The following is a 25336-nucleotide window of genomic DNA, read 5'->3' as shown; positions in this document are numbered from 1 at the left end:
TCTCTCTCTCTCACCGGTCCACTCTCTCTCTCTCTCTCTCTCACCGGTACACTCTCTCTCTCTCATCGGTCCACTCTCTCTCTCTCACCGGTCCACTCACTCTCTCTCTCACCGGTCCACTCTCTCTCTCTCACCGGTCCACTCTCTCTCTCTCTCTCTCTCTCACCGGTCCACTCTCTCTCTCTCTCTCAACGGTCCACACTCGCTCTCTCTCTCTCTCACCGGTCCACTCTCTCTCTCTCTGGTCCACTCTCTCTCTCTCACCGGTCCACTCTCTCTCTCTCTCTTACCGGTCCACTCTCTCTCTCGCAACGGTCCACACTCGCTCTCACCGGTCCACTCTCTCTCTCTCACCGGTCCACACACACTCTCTCTCTTTCTCTCACCGGTCCACTCTCTCTCTCTCTCACCGGTCCACTCCCTCTCTCTCACCGGTCCACTCCCTCTCTCCCACCGGTCCACACTCTCTCTCACCGGTCCACTCACTCTCTCTCTCTGTCTCACCGGTCCACTCTCGCTCTCTCTCACCGGTCCACTCCCTCTCTCTCACCGGTCCACACTCTTTCTCACTGGTCCACTCACTCTCTCTCTCTCTGGTCCACTCTCTCTCTCTCACTCTCACTGGTCGACTCACTCTACTCTCTCTCTCATTGGTCCACTCACTCTACTCTCTCTCACCGGTCCACTCTCTCTCTCTCACCGGTCCAATCCCTCTCTCCCACCGGTCCACACTCTCTCTCACCGGTCCACTCACTCTCTCTCTCTGTCTCACCGGTTCACTCTCGCTCTCTCTCACCGGTCCACTCCCTCTCTCTCACCGGTCCACTCCCTCTCTCTCACCGGTCCACTCCCTCTCTCTCACCGGTCTACTGTCTCTCACCGGTCCACTCTCTCTCTCTCTCTCTCTCTCTCACAAGTACACACTCTCTCTCTCACAGGTCCACTCCCTCTCTCTCTCACCGGTCCACTCTCTCTCTCCCTCCCTCACAGGTCCACTATCTCTCTCTCTCTCTCACCGGTCCACTTTCTCTCTCTCTCACACCGGTCCACTCTCTCTCTCTCTCTCTCTCTCCGGTCCAATCCCTCTCTCTCTCACACACAGGTTCACTCACTCCCTCTCATCGGTCCACTCTCTCTGTCTCGCACCGGTCCACTTTCTCTCTCACCGGTCCACTCTCTCACCAGTCCACTATCTCTCTCTCTCTCTCACTGGTCCACTTTCTCTCTCTTTCACCAGTCCACTTTCTCTCTCTCTCACCGGTCCACTCTCTCTCTCTCCGGTCCACTCTCTCTCTCTCACCGGTCCACTCTCTCTCTCTCTCTCTCTCACCGGTCCACTCTCTCTCTCTCTCTCAACGGTCCACTCTCTCTCTCTCTCTCTCTCACCGGTCCACTCTCTCTCTCTCACCGGTCCACTCTCTCTCTCTCAACGGTCCACTTTCTCTCTCTCTCTCAACGGTCCACACTCGCTCTCACCGGTCCACTCTCTCTCTCTCTCACCGGTCCACTCTCTCTCTCTCTCTTACCGGTCCATTCTCTCTCTCTCAACGGTCCACACTCGCTCTCACCGGTCCACTCACTCTCTCTCTCTGTCTCACTGGTCCACTCTTGCTCTCTCTCACCGGTCCACTCCCTCTCTCCCACCGGTCCACACTCTCTCTCACCGGTCCACTCAATCTCTCTCTCTGTCTCACTGGTCCACTCTTGCTCTCTCTCACCGGTCCACTCCCTCTCTCTCACCGGTCCACTCCCTCTCTCTCACCGGTCCACTCCCTCTCTCCCACCGGTCCACTCCCTCTCTCCCACCGGTCCACTCACTCTCTCTCTCTGTCTCACTGGTCCACTCTTGCTCTCTCTCACCGGTCCACTCCCTCTCTCTCACCGGTCCACTCCCTCTCTCTCACCGGTCCACTCCCTCTCTCTCAACGGTCCACACTCTCTCTCACCGGTCCACACTCTTTCTCACTGGTCCACTCACTCTCTCTCTCTCACTGGTCCACTCTCTCTCTCGCCGGTCCACTCTCTCTCTCACCGGTCCACTGACTCTACTCTCTCTCTCACTGGTCCACTCACTCTACTCTCTCTCACCGGTCCTCTCTCTCGCCGGTCCACTCTCTCTCTCTCACTCTCACTGGTCGACTCACTCTACTCTCTCTCTCACTGGTCCACTCACTCTACTCTCTCTCTCTCTCACCGGTCCACTCACTCTCTCTCTCACCGGTCCACTCTCTCTCTCTCTCACCGGTCCACTCTCTCTCGCTCTCTCACCGGTCCACTCTCTCTCTCACTCTCTCCGGTCCACTCTCTCTCTCTCTCTCTCTCTCTCTGTCACTCTCTCCGGCCCACTCTCTCTCTCTCTCTCTGTCACTCTCTCCGGTCCATTCTCTCTCTCACCAGTGCCAATCCACTCTCTCTCTCTATCTCCTGCCTATTTACTCTCTCTCTCTCTATCCCCTGCCGATTCACTCTTTCTCTCTCCCCTGCCAATCCAGTCTCTATCCCCTGCCGATTCACTCTCTCTATCCCCTGCCGATCCAGTCTCTCTCTCTCTATCCCCTGCCAATCCACTCTCTCTCTCTATCCCCTGCCGATCCAGTCTCTCCCTCCTGCCGATCCACTCTGTTTCTCTCTCTATCCCCTGTTGATCCAGTCTCTCTCTCCTGCCGATCCACTCTCTCTCTATCCCCTGCCGATCCAGTCTCTCTCTCTCTCTATCCCCTGCCGATCCACCCTCTCTCTCATCCCCTGCTGATTTGACGCACTCTCCTCCTGCCAAGCACACTACCTCTGTCTCCCTCTGCTTATCACTGTTCCCTCCCACTATTCCAAACACACTCCCTTTCTCCACCCCCACCAATTGAGAGCACTCTACTGGTCAGCCGATTACTGTCCTCCCTTCACATTTGGGGGCTTTCCTCTCCTGTTTGACAGTTCCTGGCCCAGTTGTGGTACTCCATTTGCTGCCCGTTAACGGGAGAAGGAACAAATCATCAAAATGTAGCCTTCCTGTTATTTTTGGCAGGATCTCCACAACTCTGGCTTTGACAGAATCTTCAGCCATTTTCTCGGCTATTCAGGAGATAAGGAATGTTGGAGCAGTTAAAACAGTCACTCTAATTCCTACTTCACACCCCCATTCTGCTATTTTAACAACCTGGTACAAATGATGGAGGCTTTAATTTTTAAAAATTGGCTTCGCCTGACATATACAGTTCTCCAATGGTACTTTAGTCCCCTGCTGAATGGACAGCCACTGTGACTGTGCCAACCAGTGAACCTGTCAAGAAGTCAACTTCCCTTATTGGAACCTGGAGAAGAAAAGGAACTTGGTTCTTACCTGCCATCCAGCATTAACTGAGAAAACCTTGACACAGGCGAGTAACAAAACATGCCAACAATAAAGTCAGGTTTTGTAGACAAGAACTGGACATTGTCACAAACCAGGAAACAAGTTAATAATTAGGAGGTTAATGCCAGATGGGAAGTCAGATAAAACTTTATCACTCAGGAGGTGAAAGCTAAATAAACAGGAAGGACCATTTCAGCAGACAGTATAAATGGATTCAAGATACAACTAAATATCTTTCTGAAGAGGAGAAGGATTGAAGAATTTTGTGCGATGACAGAAAAGACATATTCAGGTCCATTAAAAAAGGGAATTGTTGAACCCAATGACCATTTCAAGTCTTTATAATTTACAATAATTTGGTGCAGAACAAGAAAGGTTTTTAAAAAAAAGCTACCATGTAACAAATTATGTTACATGGTAGTAACATCCCTGTCCCCTTTTATGCCAGTTCTTCACAATCTCACCTCATTTCCTTGGAAATCTCTTGCAGTGGGATTTTCCGGTTAAGAGACTGATGTGTCATGGCCAGTACAGCCATTCCCAGACACTCATTCTGTATTTCATGAAATTCATAATCGTTTTTAGGATCTCGAACAGGTGCTAGACCTTTGATCAAATCGTATTGTCCCTGGAAGAAAAAATCAATTGTGAGTTCCACTAAAAAGAGCACAAAGAATTACCATAATCAGAGAATTTACAGTGCAGAATAATGATAAGAATCGCTTAGGCTTCAATGAAGTTACTGTGAAAAGCCCCTAGTCGCCACATTCCGGTGCCTGTTCAGGGAGGCCGGTACGGGAATTCAACCCATGCTGCTGGTATTGTTCTGGAGCTGTGAAACAACTATGCTAACCACTGTGCAACCGTGCTGCCCACTGTTCCCAGACCCAATGGCATTGTTCATCAGGGTCATTCACTAACTTCGCCAAGAACACTCTCTCTGTCTTTCACATTCATTCACTTTTTGACTGTCTCGGTTTGCTTTTCTCTCGCCCTTCCCAACTATCGTTTTTTCCGCCTGCCCAGCCGACTCCCCTCGCCCGCCCGGCCGACTCCCCTCGCCCGCCCTGCCAACTTCCCAATTATAAACAAAGAAATCTGTTAATTGTTGAACAACAAGCAATACAGACAGATTCTAACACAAACAGAATACTCCCAGCACATATGCAAGTTGGGTTTACATACAGACATTGATGGGAATTGGAAGGACTTCTATTTCAAGTGACAAGCAACCACATCGGTTAAAAAAATCAGCCGGTGTTTAAAATTGTTGGGAATAAGCAAAAGCATGGAAGAATGAGATTTCTGTGCAATAAACTAAGAAGTTGACAGCAACATTATTATGCCAATTAGTGAGCCCAAATGAGCACATGTACAAGCATCACATGATTCAGGAGACTGCAGACATCTTTGTTCAGCAATATAAGAATTACAGCTGCACACAAAGATCACTGAAATTCAAATCATTCACAAGTTAAACTGAAGTTGCTGGAGGCCGAGAACCTGCTGAATCCCAATGCTAAAAATCTTTCTTTTAAAATTCTACCTGGGCAAACAGGTATTCCAGGGAATTTGCATCCAAAAGAGGAGTTCCGTTTTCTGTACTTTTGGGATCATAACCATTTTTCTGCTTTCTTGTAGGAGTGTGTCTCCAGACAGGTTGCTCATTTTCATTGGATCCATGCCAGTTTCCAAAGAAGAACCTGCAGAGAAGAGGGTATTGTTGGTACTGGAAGTCAGTCAGTATGGTCACAGTGGCAGAGATTAATGGATACTGTAGGTGTAAAATTAGACAAGCAACAGTGGCAGAAAGCATTTTCTTACAGCACTCTTATCGCACTTTTATTCTCACAGACTCAACAAATTCTCAGGCTTGACTGTGGCATCAGTAGAAAGATACTAAACAGAATCCTGGCACTTTCTACAAGATTTTCTGGTTTTAAAATGTGCTGTGTATTTACCAATTGAGGCATTGGCCAGCTAAGATGCTTTTCAGTGCAGCAGACTGATTTCACCCATACTGGAGGTTTAACAATGAAACAGTGACTCAAAAAGTGTAATTTTCAAAGTACAACAAACAGCTGACTTATTCTGCGTAAGAGTGTGGCCATCTTTCAATACCTCACACAAGGAACCATTCTACAGAATGAGCGTTGGAAAGCTATTTGAATATGGGTTGTACAATAGCTGAGTCTCCTATCTCACCGGCCACGTGCACATTCCATCAGGCCACCATGAATAACGATCAAAAGAGCTTGGAACCCAGCCAGATAAACAAATTCAGAAAAATGTATACCAATTGTAGCCTTTCTACAGCTATCCTGTCTGAAATCAGCTCATTCTGGGGATTAATGTGAGGTTTCCTTACCTGGGTCAATGCACCTATCTACAGAACCATCAAGAAAAGTTACAAAATACTATTATATTGAATCAAACGTAGCCAGATATTGGAAGGGTTGTCTTATGTACCTTAATGAGAAGCCGTGACAAGGCTGATGAGCCTGCTCCTATGTCTGGTGGTATTATGATTCAAGAGCAAATATCTCAAAAGTCTGGGTCTTGCTGATAAGCAGGCACGGCTTCAAATGTTTGCATCAGAATGGTATTTACATAGTCCAGTTATACCAAAAGCCACTATACACTGCTCGCATCTATAAATAACTCAAGTCAACCAAACAAAAACAAGCAAAATAAAAAGGAAAACCGGGAAATACACAGCCAATTGACATCTGTAAAAATAAAATAATAGGTTTTGGTGCGCAATCTTCATGAAAAACAAATATCAGTACTTGTCTTTTCACTGTTCAGCTATTGACTGAGCTGCTGTCGACTTCCACCTTGTTCTACTTGCACATTAAGAATAAACCATCTGTTATGTGTCAATAATAGTTCCCTGACTTAAAGGGAATGAACAGACCAATAATGTTGACTGGACCAGCAAGAAATGATCACCCGCAGATTGATGCACTACAGCATTAAGTTGTGTAACTCAGCATCCGTCATCCTTCCCACTAACCCCACTACGCTCTGCTGACATGTTGACAATGGAAAGGCATTGAGAAGAATAGATGCCTCTTTGTGTAGCAGAATCATAATAAGCCTAACTACCGCTTTCAAATGACTTTGGTGGAGGTTAGAAGCAGACTGCTCACCCTAATTCAGACACACAGCCTGATGCAAATGGACAGAGCAATAAAGATTATTATTATGAAATTTGATTATCATTATCTTAACTTCTAAAATAATAGTAACAACATGCAATCTTTCTGTATTTTTTGAAACAAATGATGCAAAATGCACATACATTACTCAAATGCCTCGGCCAATATTGGACCCAACTTATTCTGAAGTCCCTTGCACTTTATGATTCATAACATCTGCTGTTTGTCTTGGGACATAATGTATCCAAACCCCTAACCATAAACCACAGCGCAGAACATGAATACCAAAAGTTCCCTTTTCGTATTGCAGGCAGGAGTTTAGTGTGAGTTTGTTCAGAACACCCATTTTGTTTTTGTCTCGTTGGTTGTTTAAATAATTGCAGCATCAGTTGAACCCAAAAAACAAGTTGCTTTCGGGCGGCACGGTGGCTCAGTGGTTAGCACTGCTGCCTCATGCTGCCGAGGACCCGGGTTCAATCCCGGCCCTGGTTCACTGTCAATGTGGAGTTGTCACCCCCCCCCCCCCCCCCCCACCCCCCCCCACACACACACACACAAAGAAAATGTGCAGGTAGGTAGATTGGCCATACTAAATTACCCCTTAATTGGGCAAAAAAAGGAATTGGGTACTCTAAATTTTTTTTTTTAAAGAAAATAAGTTGCTTTTCCTCGGAGAATTAAGGAGTTATCCAAATGTTTGGATGATTTCTAACAACTTACATACTTACTTGCATATACAGGAACAAGATTAGACACTTCCCATTTGAATGTTGGCCAGGAAATTAACAGGGCCAAGGTACAAAGGTTGGGGTGGGTAGTTTTCAGATGAGAAACTCAGAAGTCCAACTTTTCTCGCATGGAGTTTGCACAGCATGCGCCTTTTGTCCTTGACTGATTACCTGCCTGAAATCAGCCTGATTAACAAGCGTGACCGCCAGTTTGGTAATAATAATGATGAGAAAGACTCAGGAACAGGCTGCTGCAGCAGATAAGTCTGATCCATGAGCCTGGAGGGTGAGGTTTGGGAGGGTTGGGGGGGGGGGGGGGGGTGGCTTTGAGCCTTAATTGAGGGGAAGTAGGGACAGGTAGGAACATAGGACATAGGAGCAAGAATAGGCCATTCAACCCTTTGGACCTAGTCCACCATATTGAATGAAGATCGTGGCTGATCTGATTGTGGTGTCAATCTACTTTCCTGTCCATCCCCCAGAAATAGAAAATGAGCAGGAGGGTGTCTGATACCCCGAATCTCAGGCTGGAGGAGCTCCAAACCCTGACAAATGGGTCTTTGTGGGCTTGGTGGGGTGAGAGGAACCACCCCTGCTCCTGTTGGCCCATAAGCAGTGCTGGAAAGACAGCAAACCTGTCCCCACTTTTCTCCAGCGGATGGAACTTCACAGGGATGGGAAATATGGCTGGTCACTGTTTTCCTAGAAGTAAAATCAGGGACCACCAGCCTCATTAAAATATTTTCAAAAAACCTCAGAGTAGATTATATCTGTGTCTATCCCACCTCTGTTCAACCTGTAAGAGGACAGCTGGGACTGGGTTTCAGAGATTTACATTTTACCTCAATACCAACCTACCTGTTAAAATTCATCTCAACTCCCTCATTCTTTTCCTCTTTTTTTCTGTTTCCTGATCTTTAGGATGAGAGGTGACAGCAGATCTCTGGTATTCAAGCGGGTATTTTTCACACAGAATTTTATAATAATAATAATCTTTATTGTCACAAGTAGGCTTACATTAACACTGCAATGAAGTTACTGTGAAAATCCCCTAGTCGCCACACTCCGGCGCCTGTTCGGGTACACTGAAGGAGTATTCAGAATGTCCAATTCACCTAACAAGCACGTCTTTCGGGACTTGTGGGAGGAAACTGGAGCACCCGGAGGTAACCCAGGCAGGCATGGGGAGAACAAATTCCTTGGGGTGCACATCACCAAAATCTGTCCTGGTCCACCCACGTCAATGCTGCCACCAAGAAAGCACAACAGCGCCTTTACTTCCTCAGGAAACTAAGGAAATTCGGCATGTCCACACTGACTCTTACCAACTTTTACAAATGCACCATAGAAAGCATCATATCCGGCTGCATCACAGCCTGGTATGGTAACTGCTAGGCCCAAGACCGCAAGAAACTTCAGAGAGTCGTGAACACAGCCCAGTCCATCACATGAACCCGCCTCCTATCCACTGACTCCATCGACACCTCCCGTTGACTTGGGAGAGCGGGAAGCCCAATCAAAGACCCCTCCCACCCAGCTACTCACTCTTCCAACTTCTTCCACAGAGCAGGAGATACAAAAGTTTGAATACACGCAGCAACAGGTTCAAAAACAGCTTCCTCCCCGCTGTTACCAGTCTCCTAAACGACCCTCTTATGGACTGACCTGATTAATACTGCACTCCTGTATGCTTCACCCGATGCCGGTGTCTATGTATTTACATTGTGTACCTTGTGTTTCCCCATTATATATTTTCTTTTCATGTACTAAATGATCTGTTTGAGCTGCTCGCAGAAAAATACTTTTCACTGTACCTCGGTACAAATGACAATAACAAATCCTTCCAAGAAGAATACTTTTGTGCAATTCTAGATGCTGTTTAGAATATCAACAAATGATTTGTATTTTCTTCATTACATTAAACTTTTGTGTCTGACAGCCGAGTACCTCTCATCCTTAGACTCCAAACTCTCTTTCTTCAATTACAGCCCACGTTGGTTTTCTTTATTTGTCATATTATTATTGTTACTGCCCCTTTGAATATGCACCATACACCAGAAATGTAAAGGTCTCACTATTGGTATACAAAATAGATGGAAAAGGTGAAATGTGGCAGTGGGAATATCCAGTCGACTAGAGTAAGAGTACAACTCGTCTTGTTGGGTTTCAAAGAGTATCCCAATATGGTTTGTAATAGAAAATCCTATTGCACCTTGCCTCGTTATTCTGCCTGATAAATCTCAGAGGAAAATCATCTGCTTTTACCTGCAGCATAGAGTTTAGACATTTGATTTGTTTGGCTTAAAAACCCATACAGATGGAATTACATTGTGTATTTATCATATGTCCTCTGTTTTTCATGTATGGAACAATCTGTCCTGACTATATGCAGAACAATACTTTTCACTATACCTCAGTACACATGACAATAAATCAAATCCCAAATATTGAAGACATGGTACCCAATAAAATAAATTTAGAGTAACCAATTTTTTTTTTTTAATTCCAATTAAGGGGCAATTTAGCATGGCCAATCCACCTAACTGCACATCTTTTGGGTTATGGGGGTAAAACCCACACAGACATTAAGATTTAAAAAATAAATAAATTTAGTGTACCCTATTAATTTTTTCCAATTAAGGGGCAATTTAGCGTGGCAAATCCACCTAGCCTGCACATCTTTGGGTTGTGGGGGCGAAACCCACGCAAACACGGGGAGAACGTGCAAACTCCACACGGACAGTGACCCAGAGCCGGGATCGAACCTGGGACCTCGGCGCCATGAGGCTGCAGTGCTAACCTACTGCGTCACCATGCTGCCCTGAAACCCATGCAGACATGTGGAGAATATGCAAACACCACACGGACAGTGACCCAGGGCCGGGATTCGAACCCGGGTCCTCAGCTCTGCAGTCCCAGTGCTATCCACTGCGCCACATGCCGCCCTCTGGTACCCAGACTCGATTGACCCAAGTGTTACTTTTTTCTGGCAATGAGGCACTTTTTCTGGCAAATGAGACAATGTTCTCCCCAGTTTAACAATAGTACAGACCAAACAAACCAGCTGAACATTTCTTTCTAAATCTTTTTGTTGATTTCTAAAAGAGGAAAGGAGCAGGTAAACAGAGTACAATACAGTATGATAATGCAACTCTCCTTCAATAAACAGACAAACAAAAACTGCAACAAAGAATAAACAGTAAAACTGAACCAGCTGGATATTAGCCAAAACTGAAATGTTTGCCTGAAACTTCAACTTCTGAATAGCTTCCTAAAAACAGAATTTACAAAGTGGAAGATTCCTCCTCTTGACTTTATGAAGGTCCTCCAGTGTTGACTGGACATCACTTGTCAGCGCATTATGTCATCTGAGGAGTTCATAGAAAATGCCTGTTCCTAAGGTGCTATTAACTATTCAAAAGTTAAGACAAATCGCTATGAAAAGACAAAAAGAGCGAACAACACTCACCAAAATTAGATACTGCAATAGCCATATGTAAGTAGTTTGCACACACTCCAGAGATTTGCAACAGATAACAGCTTCCCACATACCTCTGACCTTTTACCTGCTAATCCGGAGGAGGAGACATACAGACAAAGTCAAGAGATGGGAAGGGAAGAGCATATGGACCAGGTGTGGATTGAAAGTAAACTTTAGTCTATCTTATATTGCCCCTCATTAAGTGTTAACAAACCATATAGTGAAATCTTCAGATCCCTACTTCTGCTGAAAGTTGTATGTGAATTCTGCTCATTAGAGCAACACTGTAATCTTTCATTTTTACATTCTGTGGGTGTGCAAGGGGAAATGAATAATTTTTCATGACAGAGGTCATGAAGGAAATAAAAGAAAAATATTCGAAATAGGCTCAATATCTGGAGAGAAAACTGGTCTGTGCAACTGGAGAGTTACACGCCAGTTTTCAGTCTGAGCCTGACACTTGGCAAATTCTGGCAAGATTCTACACAATACTTTTATTGTGAGGATGTGTGTCAACTATGCCTTTCAACTCACTTTGCTATGATTAGGACTACCAAATATGGCAAACACACCTGCTCAGCTGTCAATGACTCCTGCTGGAATATGCTGCATGGGTAGAATTTTTTATATATAAAGTTAAGAGTACCCAATTATCTTTTTCTCCAATTAAGGGGCAATTTAGCGTGGCCAATCCACCTAACCTGCACACCTTTGGGTTGTGGGGGTGAAACCCATGCAGACATGGGGAGAATGTGCAAACTCCACACGGACAGTGACCCAGGGCCTGCATCGGTAGAATTTAATGCCCTCATTAAATGGGGGTGTCAAATAGTCACCCAACACCTTCCTGCAATGGCCCAATTAAGTCCGGGGCAGGAAAGCTCATGGACGGCCTTTTGGTCCCAACACCAATTGAGGCCATTAAGTTGGCAATTGATGCCCATTTCAAGGGCCTCACCCTGAAATCTCTGGTATTCAGCCAGTGTCAAAGTAGGGCACTTGCCACTTGGGAAGTCCAAATAGCAGACTCTGGCATATTTGCTTGCATGCTCCCAGAACAGGGGTGGTCAGTGCCTGAATGAGGGAACCACGAAGCGGTTCAGAGAAGGTTAACCAGGCGAGAGTTTCCCAAACTGTTCCAGCCACAGAATCCTTTTGACCTCCCAAGAGTACTAATGGAACCCCGGAGAAACATCCTTATAATATTGAAGAGCTAAACCACAAAAAGTTGATTGGTTTTCACAATAGGTACAAACATACAAAAACAAATTTATAAATTTCCTATGCTTTTTTTAAAAAAACAGTCTCACAAGAATATTTAAATCCTACCTCATTCGATAATGTAACTTCACCGATGTTTGCTCATCAACTTTGAAGATATGATTGGGTGAAAACCAGAGTTTTTTATTTGCGTCGTACAGGGTAAAGAGATTCTGGCATAATGGAGAAATGCCTAATAAAAGAAAAATGTAAAAGCTCACCTCAAATATGAAATATCAGGCACACAATGAAATGTAACAAAAGGTAAGTCAGCTCATTAAACCTTCAACAGAGCATTCACCAATTCTGCCACACACAATCATAATCAGTTTTGTTGTTCTCTTTCATCAAGGCTTCTTTAGGAGCAGCTTCCAAGACCACAACCACTTAAGAGTCTCAGTTTCTTTTTCACTTGCCCAGTGAGGTGGGGAGGCAAGAATGGAATAGCTGTCACTTCTGGATGGGAGTTCTCGGGTGGGAACAGATTCTTGACTGACAAGGAAGTCAAGGGGTATGGGGGTAGACAGGAAAATAGAGATCACAATCAGATCAACCAAGACCTTATCAAATGCCAGAGCAGAATTGAGGGGCCGAATGTTTTATTCATTTGTATGTTTGTTCAAATGCAGTAAGTGCATGGAAACTGCATTGCCAAGTCACCCACCATCCCAACTTTAGTGCTTGTCTTCAATGTTGCGAAGTTGAACTTTGAAACGTTCTGTATAATAGCACTATGGAAGCATCTTCACTGTGTTGATTGAAGGGATTCAAGAAGGTGGATCACCAGCACTTGCTCAAGGGCAGCTTGCGATGGGTAATTAATGTTGGTCTTGCCAGCAATACCCATATGCTGATAATCAAGTTTAAAAATGTATTCCTATTGTTCTTGCTACTCTGAACGTTTGACTTTCCTCTCTTGTTTCTCCTACACGTTTTGACTTTTGCAGTGGCCAGGCTTCTTCAACCCAGTTTCTCAACTGTGAAAGCAGCTGATTACTGAGGAGGACAAAGTGGGAAAATAACTACCTTGCTTCTTTCCTCTTCCATTAGCCTATGTAGCACGATTTGATAGTGCTGCTGCTGTGATTGGTAACATTGTGCGTTCAGACTGGTGCCCTCTTGCAATATGGCCCTATGCATTAAAACTTAAAACCTGCTTTGTAAATCTTTCAACATCAAATCATAGAAACCAAAGGACTATTCAACTGCAACTCAGTAGAAAGTGAAGAAGTGTCTTCTATAAAATAGTGAGTGGTTTCAAAAGTCGTTTGAACCATTGGGGCACTAACTGGCCTGACTGACCAAACAATCCCAATAAATCCTCAAACGAAGACGGGAAAATAGGGCAGAAAATACTGGTGAGGAAAGCCACAGGGTATAATTTACAGTTGCAGTGGGAGGAAAGATGTTGTTACACCCAGTGGGCAAGTTTACTGCTTTGTCCCGCCCCACCCCCACCTTAACTGAGCCTCCATTCTTTGAGCACCTCCTGAGGAAGTCATGGCTCCGCCTGCCCCCTCCATTCCCTCTAACAAGCAAATAATTTGGAAAAACATCTCCACAAAAGAGGTTTTTAATTCCTGCCCAAACACACCATTCTCTTCGCCATCAGTCTCACTCCCAGTCGAGCAAGCAGCTGCATTTCCCATCCACAGCACACAGTTTCACGCTGGCTGGGCACCTCATCTTTAACCTCCCCCTCCACAAAGTACCAATGCTAGTCCCCCATTTTAGATGCTTTCCTCCCAAATGAGTGGCATTGGAATTCTTCCTTTGGTATGCATCAATCGCAGCCTTCAGCTCATTTCCGTCCTTCAGAAATAAAGTCCAATCCACTGGAAAGCAAAACAGCTCCACTGCCCACCAGCCCTGTAGTGCCTCTTCCCTCCTTCAAAGCCAAAGTGAATTTGAATTTTCAGTCCTCCCGGTTGGGTCTCCAATCCTGCCACTCTGTTGAGATGATTGGTCTGCCTCCATTCCCACCACCTCCTTCCTCATTTCTTCTTTCCTCTTCCGATGGTCTCCCATTTTTAAAACATTCATTCCCAAGAGATAGGTGTTGCTGGAAAGATTTGTTTCCAATCCCAGTTGCCCTGTGAAGAAAGTGCAGAGTCCTCTTCTTAGGCATACTGCACTCTGTGTAGTTACGATACTCCCTGATTTCAGGGACTTCTAGGATTTTGATCCAGCAATGATGCAGGAAAAACATGCACCTAAGTTAGGATGGTGTGTGACTTGAAGTGTCAAGGCATTGGGTTCATGCGTGATAGCTGATTTACTGAGAAAAGTGCAGTTTTATGCACATGAACTGTTAAACATATATTCAGGGGAAACCATTGCTGATAAAAATAGATCTGAATGTCTATATGTTCATGACCAATGCTGTGAAATGATAACCGAAGTGAAGAGGATCCCAGGGTGTATTCACAGGAGAATTGACTATAAACACAAACCAAACCATTAGAAAAGATTATGGTTAGGCTTCAGAATATCATGTGCAATCATGGCTTCTTCACGTGGTAAGAGATTTTTTTTGTTTAAAAAAAAATAAATTTAGAGTACCCAATTCATTTTTTCCAAATAAGGGGCAATTTAGCATGGCCAATCCACCTACCCTGCACATCTTTGGGTTGTGGAGGCGAAACCCACGCAAACACGGGGAGAATGTGCAAACTCCACACGGACAGTGACCCAGAGCTGGGATCGAACCTGGGACCTCGGCGCCGTGAGGCAGCTGTGGCTGTGTTAACCACTGCGCCACCGTGCTGCTCTTGTGGCAAGAGACATTAATGCTTGGGAATGGGAGGATGGCTACAAGATAAATTTGCTGTCGAAAATACTTAGGGTGCTCAGATAGGCTCAATGAGCTGGAACCATACACGGAGGAGGAGAATAGATTCAAGGGTGATTTGATCAGGGTTTATAAAATAATTAAAAGACTGTTATTTAAGTAGAATGTTTATTTCAACAAAGTTATAAAATACCAGGGGTCATGTTTATTAAGTTAAAAAAAGGCAGAATGAGTTTAGATGTCACGCAGTTCGTCACTTTGCAAAGAATAGTTGACCTGTGAAACAAGCTGCCAGCTTGCGTGGTGAATGCTGATTTGCTGTGTTCTTTCAAGCGAGATTGGTTTCCTAGACAGATTTTGATTCCCCTAAGAGAGTTGGAGAGGAATTTTGCAGTTTCTTGCACCCGCCAATTAGAATAGATTTTTATGCCTCTCCCCGGAGTTCACATCGCTGGGGTGGGTGAGTTGGATATGGTTTGTTATGAAGCTTTATGGTTGTATGGGGCAGCCAGAAGAACCAAAAGGTAACTTCCTGCCTGCCATTTTCATATGCTCATGTGTTCTTGGGGGAAATATAACTTATTTAAAAAAACAATGTTCTTACCACATTTCTTGGCAGCTTCGATGCACAACTCTTCAGCAATATGCTCACCCTCATGGCATTTAATGGATGAATTAGATACATACATGAACACTTCCATGCCTTTTTCGGGAGTTGTCGCGAGCATTTGCAACATGTTTGATTTTCTTTTTTTCAGGCAAAAGGCCATGGCACGGGACCACTTACATTTAGATCCTGCCGAAAGATTCAAATTGTACAATTATTATTTTGTTGAAAGAAAAGTGCAGTTGGCAGAAATTGGGTGATTGCATGGTATCGTTTCAACTCCTCAACTTAGCGAGGCAATTTTAACTGACAGGATCGATTAATTTTGATATTGGGTGGGGTGTTAAACCAACATTTCACCCAACTCAGTGGGTTTCCTGCTTTGTGAATTAGATTAGAATTACCTTCTAAGTAACAACCGAAGCCATGCTTAACGAATGGAAGCCTGGTGTCTGTAAGCAATTATTATTAGCAAATACGAATCATAGGGCCAGGTTTGACTTCTGAGGCACATGACTAAAGTCTGGAAATTTCAGTCAAAAGTACCCCATACATTAAATTTTGGGGGTGGGTATGTTGTCAGGGCACCAACCAAAGAATCGGAGCAGCCACAGCCACATGGAAGCGCTGTGGTTGGCTGGTCAGAAGACACACCCTCCTGCTCTCGGACTTCGCCCCAGTTGTTTTAGAAGTTGTTTGCCCCTCTAGCCCTCACACTGGCACAACCCTCACCCCCCCATGCTGCCTCATACCTCCATACCACCCATGCCAACTCAATACAACCCATGACCCCCATCCATCCCCCACGCCCCCTCATAACTTCCATGCCACCTCTATGACTACTCACTCTGTCTCCACTTTAGGCGGGCCTCAGTAACCATGTGGAGATGAAAAACATCTTTTCACAATCTAATGAAGCTCTCACTCCTGCATACTTGAAAGAAACTCATTCACAAATCCATTCAAAACCTTTAAAATCTCAAGCAGTTAATTTCTTCTAAAAACAACTCAATTTCCATAATCATATGAAAGACAACTAATCCTTATTAAACTGACAACCTGTGAACTCAGAATCCCCCGCTGAGATAATTGTATCTTTCAAAACTCAGCCAAACATTCATAATGACATAATAATAGTCCTTCGGAAAATGTGAACAAAGAGCTCCATTAAAACCGCATGAACAGATGCTAATTGTTTTTTAACCTACACCTGTCACTCAAAGCTATCCAGCAAAGGGTTTTTAAATTCTCAATGACAACTGCAACCTGAATTTTTTTTTGTAAGTTTGAAAAGAGTGGGGAATTTTAAAAACTTCAGATTGTGACGATGATATAAGCGCTTATCTGCCCTTCAAGGGCATTTACGTTTACCACATCAATTTGTGATGCTCACACTGCACACTGAGGCCCTAATGGGGCATGTTTCAATTCTCAAGCAAACTTTAATTGGAAAACAGATTCATGCCTCTTCAAATCACACCCCTCCCCTTTCCCCACACACAAAATAGTTCGGCTGGAAATTGGAACGGGACTTCTGAATCTGGGTCCTGCTCACCATTTTTGGAGGACCACAGATTCTTCCAGACTCTGAAAATTCAGCCTCAGCCCATAGCTTCAAGATATCAGTGTTGCCTTTGTTCTCTTGAGATCTTGGACATAACCTTAACTATTGTCAAAGAGGGGACTTCCAGTGGCGACAAGTAGGTGGAGGTCGTACGTTGGGTGGCTCCTGCTAGAGTTTCTGGTTATTGGCCCATGGTACCCATTTTTGGGGGGATTCTTTTGAATAATTAGGTGGTGGAAGGTCTGAGGAAGTTGTGAAATGTCAAAGTTCCAGAAGATGAATCAGGGGAGGAAGGGGGAGAGTGAAAGTCCGTCGGCGAGTGTGGCTGTGAGTCCAACAGGAGGAAGGATGGCAGGTGCCAGTTCATCGAGAGGGGCCACTCCCATTATGGTGGAAAAACTGACTGAAGAGGTCTTGGGAGAGTTGGTGCAGCTGTTCTCCAAGCACTTTGACATGCGTCAGAAAGAGATGACCTCGCTCAAGGAGTGGATAGATGAGACTCTTGCCCCGATAAAGGCGGCTTTGTCTAAGACGTCGATGGGGGTGCAGGAACAAGGAGAGTTTTGAAGAGGGTGGAGGAGGCATTGTCTCAGCACAGCGACCAGGTGAAGAGCTGCAGAGGGTGGTGGAGAGCAATAAAAGGCTGAGAGCCAAAGTGGAGGACCTTGAGAACAGGTCACGAAGGCAGAATTTGAGGATTGTGGCATTGCCCGAGAGGGTGGAGGCCGATAAAATACTTTGTGGAGATGTTCAACAATTGGACAAGGCCCATTGGTCGCTCCGGCCAAAGCCAAAGACGAATGAACCACCGAGGGCTGTGATAGTCTGCTTCGAAAGCAACCAGATGAAGGACAAGGTCTTGAGCTGGGTGAAGCAGAATCGAGGTGAAATGGGAAGGCGTTGGTATTTGAATATACCAAGATCTTACTGCAGAGCTGGCGAGAAGGCCGGTGGCCTTTGGTCGGGTAAAGGCGGTGTTTTATAGTAGCAATGTGAGGTTTGGAATGGTCTACCCGGCAAAGCTGAGGGTGCCTCACAACTGGAAGAACTCGTTTTAAGACAGCTGAGGGGCAGAGGCATTCGTGAAGGCTGAAGGACTGGACAGAGAGGAGTTTGGACTTTGATGTTGACAGTGATCTTTTTTCTTTTCCCTTTTTTTGATGTTTCTCCCCTCTCATTTTTCTGGTTATTTGGGGGTTGCTGTTTATTTTTGGTGTAGTAGTGAGCAAAGGAGAGTTTGGGGGTTGGTAGGGATTTTGTGTGGTTTTTTCTTGTTGGGTTTGTGGGATTATGGAGTGGGCAGTTTGGAAGGTTTGGGCGTAGGGGGATTGGGTGTCAGTTTTGTTTCAGTATTGCGATGGGAGTCTGGCAGATGCCACCTTGCTAGCAAATGCAGGTTGGCTAGTGATTGGGAGTGAGGTGGTGGTGGGGGGGGGGGGGGGGGGGGCAGGGGGCTGACAGTGACTAGGGTTAGGGCTGGGTTCTGCCTGATGGGCGTGGCTTAGAGTAGTGGGTATGTTGGATAGGAAGGGAGAGGGGGTGAGAAACTCCCGGTCAGGGTGATGACATGGAACGCCGGGATGAGGAAGGCAGAGTATTCGCCGATTGTGATTTCGGACCATGCTTCACATTGGGTGGGTGTGGTCCTGGAGAAGGGGTCAGTTCAGAGGCCAGTGTGGAGGTTGGATGTGGAACCGTTGGCAGGCCCGAATTCTTGTACTAAATAGGGGAAGGCGATCGAAGATTGTATGGGGTTTAATCGCAATGGGGAAGTTTTGGGAAGTGTTGAAGGCAGCAGTGAGGTGTGAGGTTATTTTGTTTAAGGCACAGGTGAATAGGGAGGTGAGGGTGGAACGGCAACGATTGAGAGAGGAGATTTTGGAAGTAGGTGGGAGGTATGCAGAGGACCTGGATCCGGGTCTTCTGGTGAGGAGAAAGGAGTTACAGGCAAGGTTCGATCTTCTATCTACAGGGATGGCAGTTCAGCTGTGGAGAAGGGTGAGGGGGGTTGTTTATGAGCATGGGGAGAAGGCTGGTGGCATGGCGGCAGGCCAGCTCCGGAGGCAAGCAGCGGCGAGGCAGGTAGTTCGGGTCAGAGATGGGACGGGTGTGATGGTAGTGGCGCTGGAGCAAGTGAACAAGGTTTTTTTTATAAACATTTTATTGAGGTATTTTTTTGGCATTGTAACAGTAGCAATATAAACAATGAACATAAAAATACAAACATAGTGCAAATACCGCCACCCTCTCCCACTGGACCCACCATTACTTAACCCCCTAATCTATGCTAACCTACCCCCCTCCTCTGCTGACGGTTAATTCTCTGCGAAGAAGTCGATGAATGGTTGCCACCTCGGGGCAAACCCTGACAATGACCCACTCATGGCGAACTTAATTTTCTCCAGGCAGAGAAAGCCAGCCATTTCCGATAGCCAGGTCTCCGACTTCGGGGGCTTTGAGTCCCTCCATGCTAGTAATATCCGCCTCTGGGCTACCAGGGAAGCAAAGGCCAGAACCGTCTGCCTCTTTCTCCTCCTGGATTCCCTGATCCTGCGACACCCCGGGAATCGCCACCTCTGGACTTAATGCCACCCTTGTATTTAATACCTTGGACATGATGTCAGCAAACCCCTGCCAAAATCCCCTCAGCTTTGGACATGCCCAGAACATGTGGACATGGTTAGCTGGTCCTCCCGCACATTTTGCGCACCTTTCCACCACCCCAAAGAATCTGCTCATCCGGGCCACTGTCATGTGAGCCCGGTGCACGACCTTGAATTGAATCAGGCTGAGCCTGGCAAATGTTGCGGTCGGGTTGACTCTGCTCAACGCGTCCGCCCAAAGGCCCTCCTCTATCCCACCCCCCAGCTCCTCCTCCCACTTTTGCTTCAGCTCCTTGGTCTGCCTCTCCTCTGATCCCATAAGCTCCTTACATACGTCCGAGACACTCCCCTCTCCTATCCATCTTCTAGAAACCACCCTATCCTGAATCCCCCTTAGCGGCAGGAGTGGGAAGGTTGGTACCTGCCTCCGCAGAAACTCACGCACCTGCAGGTACCGAAATGCGTTACCCCCCGCCAATGCAAACTTCTCCTCCAGCGCCCTCATACACGGAAAGCTCCCCTCTATAAACAAGTCCTCCATCCTCTCAATCCCCGCCAAATTCGGAACCCCCCGTCCATCCTTCCTGGGGCAAACCGGTGTTTATCGCAGATTGGGGACCAGACCGATGCTCCCACTGCTCCCACATTTCTCCTCCAGTGCCCCCAGGCTCTCAAGGCTGCCACCACCATGGGGCTGGAGGAGTACCGTGCCAGCAGGAACGGCAGAGGCGCAGTCACCAGCGCCCCAGACTTGTGCCCCTACAAGAAGCCGCCTCCATACACACCCATGCCGAGCCCCCCACCAGCCACTTTCTTATCATGGCTGTGTTAGCCGCCCAGTAATAATTACTAAAGTTCGACAGCGCCAGCCCTCCCTCTCCCCGACTCCGCTCCAGCATTACCCTCCTCACTCGCGGGGACTTGCCCCCCCATACAAAGCCCACTATAACTTTATTGACCCGCTTAAAGAAGGACCGCGGGATGAAGATGGAGAGACATTGGAAAACAAATAGAATACTCGGGGCAACCGTCATTTTCACCATTTGAACTCTGCCCGCCAGAGATAACGGGAGGGGAACAAGGTTCTTGAAGAGTTTTATAAGGACCTGTACAGGTCAAAGCCACCGGAAAGACGCATCGGAGATGAGGGAGGTTTTGGGCAGTTGGAGTGCCCGGACGTAGGAGAGGAGAGAGTTGGATTGGAAGAGCCAGTGGGGGTGGAAGAAGTGCAGGTAGTGATAGGGAAGATGCAGACAGGTAAGGCACGGGGGCTGGGTGGTTTTTCCATAGAATTTTATAAAGGTTTAAGGATAGGTTGGCGCCGCTATTGGTAGAAATGTTTGAGGATGCGATGGTGTAGGGGGCCTTGCCGGAAATGATGGGTGAGGCATCCATTTCATTGTTGCTTAAAAAGGTTAAAGATCCGGTGGATTGTGGTCCATATAGGCCCATATCTCTGTTGAATGTGGATGCCAAGATAGCGGCAAAGGTATTGGTGTGAGGTTGGAGAAGTGCCTTCCAAAGGTGATTGGGGAGGATCAAACGGTGTTCCTTAAGGGTAGGCAGTTGTTGAATATACAGCAACTGCTGAATGTGGTGTGCGGGGAGATGGTAGCACAGGGGTTAGCGCTGTTGTTTCACAGCACCTGGTTCCTAGGTCGATTCCAGCTTGGATCACTGTCTGTGCGGAGTCTGTATCTTCGCCCTGTGTCTGCGTGCGTTTCCTCCGGGTGCTCCGGTTTCTTCCCACAAGTCCCGAAAGACGTGTTGTTAGGTGAATTCGACATCCTGAATTCTCCTTCAGTGTACCCGAACAGGTGCTGGAGTGTAATGACTAGGAGATTTTCACAGTAACTTCATTGCTGTGTTAATGTAATCCTACTTGTGACAATAATAAAGATTATTATTATTTCTCTGGTGGAAGGAAGGGAGCAGGAGGTGGTGGTGGCATTGGATGCGGAGAAGGCGTTTGATTGGGTGGAGTGGAGTTATCTGTTTGCGGTGTTGGAGACGTTTGGGATTGGGCCTGTGTTTGTGGCATGTGTGAAATTGTTGTTTAAGGATCCAATGGTGTGTGTATAAACCAATGGCATGAATTCAGGGTACTTTCTGTTGCATCGGAGAATGAGACAAGAATGCCCCATGTCCCCCTTTCTGTTTGTGCTGGCAATAGAGCTCGTGGCTATTGCACTGAGGTGCTCTGATATATGGAAGGGGATAGTGAGGGGAGGGGGACAGTGTGTGGAACACAGGGTGTCTCTGTATGCGGATGATCTGCTGTTGTATATTTCGGACATGAACTCTTCTGTGGGGGACATAATGCGTCTGCTTAAGAGATTTGGGGCGTTTTCGGGATCCAAGTTGGATTTGGGGAAAAACAAGTATTTTCTTGTGTCTTCTCCAGAGGTGGGGGGGGGGGGGGTTGCCGTTTCAGGTGGCAACAACCCATTCCAGATATTTGGTGGTACAGGTGGCCCAGGATTGGGGGCAGATTCATGAGCTGAACTTTGAGCCTGGTTGGGAAGGTGAAAGCGGATTTATGGAGGTGGGACAGTTTTCCCCTGTAGCTGGCAGGTCGGGTGCAGGCAGTTAATATGAACATTTTGCTGCATTTTCTATTTTTATTTCAGTGCCTGCCGGTCTTTTTTGCCAAAGTTGTTTTTTAAGGGGATGGACAGGTTGATTTTGTTGTTTGTTGGGCAGGCAAGGTGGCCAGGATAAGGAAGGCAGCACTTCAGAGGGGCTGGCAGTTGGGAGGGATTGGGCCTTCCGAACTGGTTGCATTATTCCTAGGCAGCAAATGCGGTGAGGGTGTGGGATTGGAGGAGGGCAGCAGAGGCTTTATGGGTAAGGATGGAGGTGGGCTCTTGCAAGGCGTTGGGGTTGCAGGCGCTGGCGATGGCACCACTTCCGTTTGCCACAGGGAAGTATTCAGGAAGTCCTATGGTGGTTGCCGCGTTGAAGATTTGGAGGCAATTTCAGCGGCACTTTAAGTTGGGAGCGGGTCGAGGCTGATGCAGGGAATGACGGATTTGAGTCGGGAGGATTGATGCGAAGTTTCGGGGATGGGAAGAGAGAGGGGTAAAGGAGATGAAAGATTTGTTTTTGGAAGGGAGGTTCGCAAGCTTGGAGGAGTTGAGGAGGAGGTTTGGGTTTCCGCGTGAGGAGGGTTTTCGGTATATGCAGGTGCAGCACTTTGGCTAGAATGCTTTTCCGACTTTTCTGATAGCGCCTGGACCTCATTGTTGGAAGATGTGTTGTCGGCAATGAGGTTGGAGAGTGGGGTCATCTCGACAATTTATGGGAGGATTTTGGAGGAGGATAAGGTGACTATGGAGGGGGCTACGGCCAAGTGGGAGGAGGAGTTGGGGATGGCGCTGGAGGACAGACTGTGGTGTGAGGTGCTGCAGAGGGTGTATGCCTCAACCTCGTGCGCGAGGCTGGGATTGATACAGTTGAAGGTGGTGCACAGGGTGCTTTTGATGCACAGGGTGCTTTTGATGAAGTTAAGGATGAGCCGGCTGTTTGAGGGGGTAGAGGGTACTTGTGGACAGTGTGGGAGGGGCCCAGCTAGTCATGTGCACATGCTCTGGTCCTGTCCATAGCTGGAGAAAGATTGGGGGTCGTTTTTCAGTACCATGTCAGTGATCCTGCATGTGGATTTGGAGCCAGATCCCCTGGGGTCCATATTCGGAGTGTCGGACCTCCTGGAATAGCAGACCGGAGCGGAGGCAGATGTTTTAGACTTCACCTCATTGATCACTCGCAGGTGGTTTTGGTTGGTGTGGAGGTCAGCTTCCCTACCCTGTGCCTCAGCGTGGCTGGGGATCTAATGGAGTTCTTGCATCTTGAGAAGGTGAGATTTGCCCTAAGGGGGCAAATGAGGGGTTCCACAAGAGATGGGGTTTGTTTATTTTGCATTTCAGAGAGCCAGTTGCGGTCAACTGTTGGGAGGGGGGGCTGGTGCAGGGCTTATTGTATTTGAGGGTGTAATATATTTGTTTTGTAAAATGTTAACATTTTCTTTAAAAGTATCAAAGTTCACTGGAACATTTTTCTCCATACGTTTCCCTGCCAATATTCCAAACTATTTTGGAAAACTGTGCCACTGGGAAACATTTTTGATGTCCTAGATTTAATTCAAATGTTCTTCCTCACTCCAAAAGGCCTATGCATTTCCCAAGTTTAATCTCGCTGATCTGCTCTCATCCTGCTCTTCTCTTCCACTCAGTCCTCTCCCTCCTCCTTCACCATTGACAGATCAACAGTTGCATTTTTGAGCTTTTATGTTGGTCATTTTCTTCACCTCAATGCCTCAGACAAATCCCGTGGGGGAGTTATTATCTTTATTAACTTGACTGTGCAACTCCTTGGAAAGTCATCCTTATGTTCTCATGGTCTAAGTAGTTTGTAGCAGGTATCAACAGAGACTGCCTCCATCGTGTTATGACTTACTGATTAGATCAGAAGCCTCTGCATGGACTTTGGAAGACTGTAAAATAAATACTCCACGAGATTGCAGCTTGGATTGTAAACAGGCAAACAGATATTTCAAACAGTAAAAAATATCTTATTCCATATTTCACATAGATAAGTGAACTTTGTCAATGCTTTACTGTTGATTTACAGGGCAGAAAATTGCAGGGTCGTGGATTGATCCATGAATTAAACTAGATTAAAATTCTGGAACTGTTGGCAGGGATGCTGGGGAATATTGGTCAAGACCTCATCAGCATAGAAAGCATCAAAGTTTGGATAAGTCAGTGTGCAACGTACTCTCGGAACAGGGTGCAACAGATCAGCAACGTTTGGGGTGGAGCACCAATGCAAGGCCAAAAACCTCTTGACAAATAATTTGTTTAGGTTTCAAAACACAAAATGCAAGACAAGCATTTCTGGTAGAAGTAGGGCACTTCATAGGCAAGTTAAAATATTCTCACAATCTTGTTACATGCTCTAGTTTCACCGTAATTTATTTATCAAGTTGAAGCATATGAAATACTGGTGCAATTTGGTTGATTTGCCTTCTCCTTGAATCTTATTCACAGGATGTGGGGGAGGCTGTCAAGATCAGCATTTATTATCCATTCCTGGTTGCCATCAAGAAGGTGATAGAGAGCTGCCTTCTGAACTGCTGCAGTCCTTTGTCATAATGTTTTTATAAGTCTTTCACAGGATGTGGGCATTGTTGGCTAGTCCAGCATTTAATAATAATAATCATCATAATAATCGCTTATTGTCACAAGTAGGCTTCAATTAAGTTATTGTGAAAAGCCTAGTCGACACATTCCGGCGCCTGTTCGGTGAGGCCGGTATGGGAATTGAACCGTGCTGCTAGCCTTGTTCTGCATTACAAGCCAGCTGTTTAGCCCACTGTGCTAAACCAGCCCCGACTGCCCTTCAGGAGGTGGTGATGAGCTGCCTTCGTGAACCGCTGCAGACCATGTATTGTAGATACACCCACAGCGTTGTTAGGGAGGGGAGTCCCAGGAATATGACCCAGCGACAGTGAAGGAATGGCAATATATTTCCAAGTCATGATGGCGAGTGACTTCGGAGGGGAACCTCCAGGTGGTGGTGTTTGGCACAAGCCATTTTAGAGGCAATTAAAGAGTCAACCATGTTTTTTGATTTGGAATCACATATAGACCAGACCAGATAGGGATGGCAAATTGCCTCGCCTAAAGAACATGAGTGAACTAAATGGGTTATTACCATAGTCTGGAAGATTTTTGGTCAACATTACTAATACTAGCTTTGAATTCTAGGTTTATTTAGTTACTACAATTTAA

The 25336-nt window shown here is 46.3% G+C and overlaps 1 protein-coding gene across 7 annotated transcripts in view; it reads right to left on the bottom strand.

Annotated features, from left to right (window-relative positions):
• The window catches only part of jak1 (Janus kinase 1), a 187945-nt gene that overhangs the window by 96139 nt on the left and 66470 nt on the right, over nt 1-25336 (bottom strand). For all 7 annotated transcript variants that reach the window (XM_072511125.1, XM_072511128.1, XM_072511126.1 and 4 more), the window contains 4 exons: nt 15375-15566; nt 12049-12172; nt 4896-5052; nt 3814-3977 (listed from right to left, as the gene is read on the bottom strand). In XM_072511125.1, the coding sequence (XP_072367226.1) occupies nt 3814-3977; nt 4896-5052; nt 12049-12172; nt 15375-15566 (637 nt within the window). The remainder of the gene's footprint in view (nt 1-3813; nt 3978-4895; nt 5053-12048; nt 12173-15374; nt 15567-25336) is intronic.

Source organism: Scyliorhinus torazame, chromosome 7, assembly GCF_047496885.1.
Source record: "Scyliorhinus torazame isolate Kashiwa2021f chromosome 7, sScyTor2.1, whole genome shotgun sequence".
In the NCBI taxonomy this organism is placed as follows: Eukaryota; Metazoa; Chordata; class Chondrichthyes; order Carcharhiniformes; family Scyliorhinidae; genus Scyliorhinus; species Scyliorhinus torazame.
The sequence above is the reverse complement of the archived record's forward strand: the minus strand, read 5'-3'. Positions and strand labels throughout refer to the sequence as shown.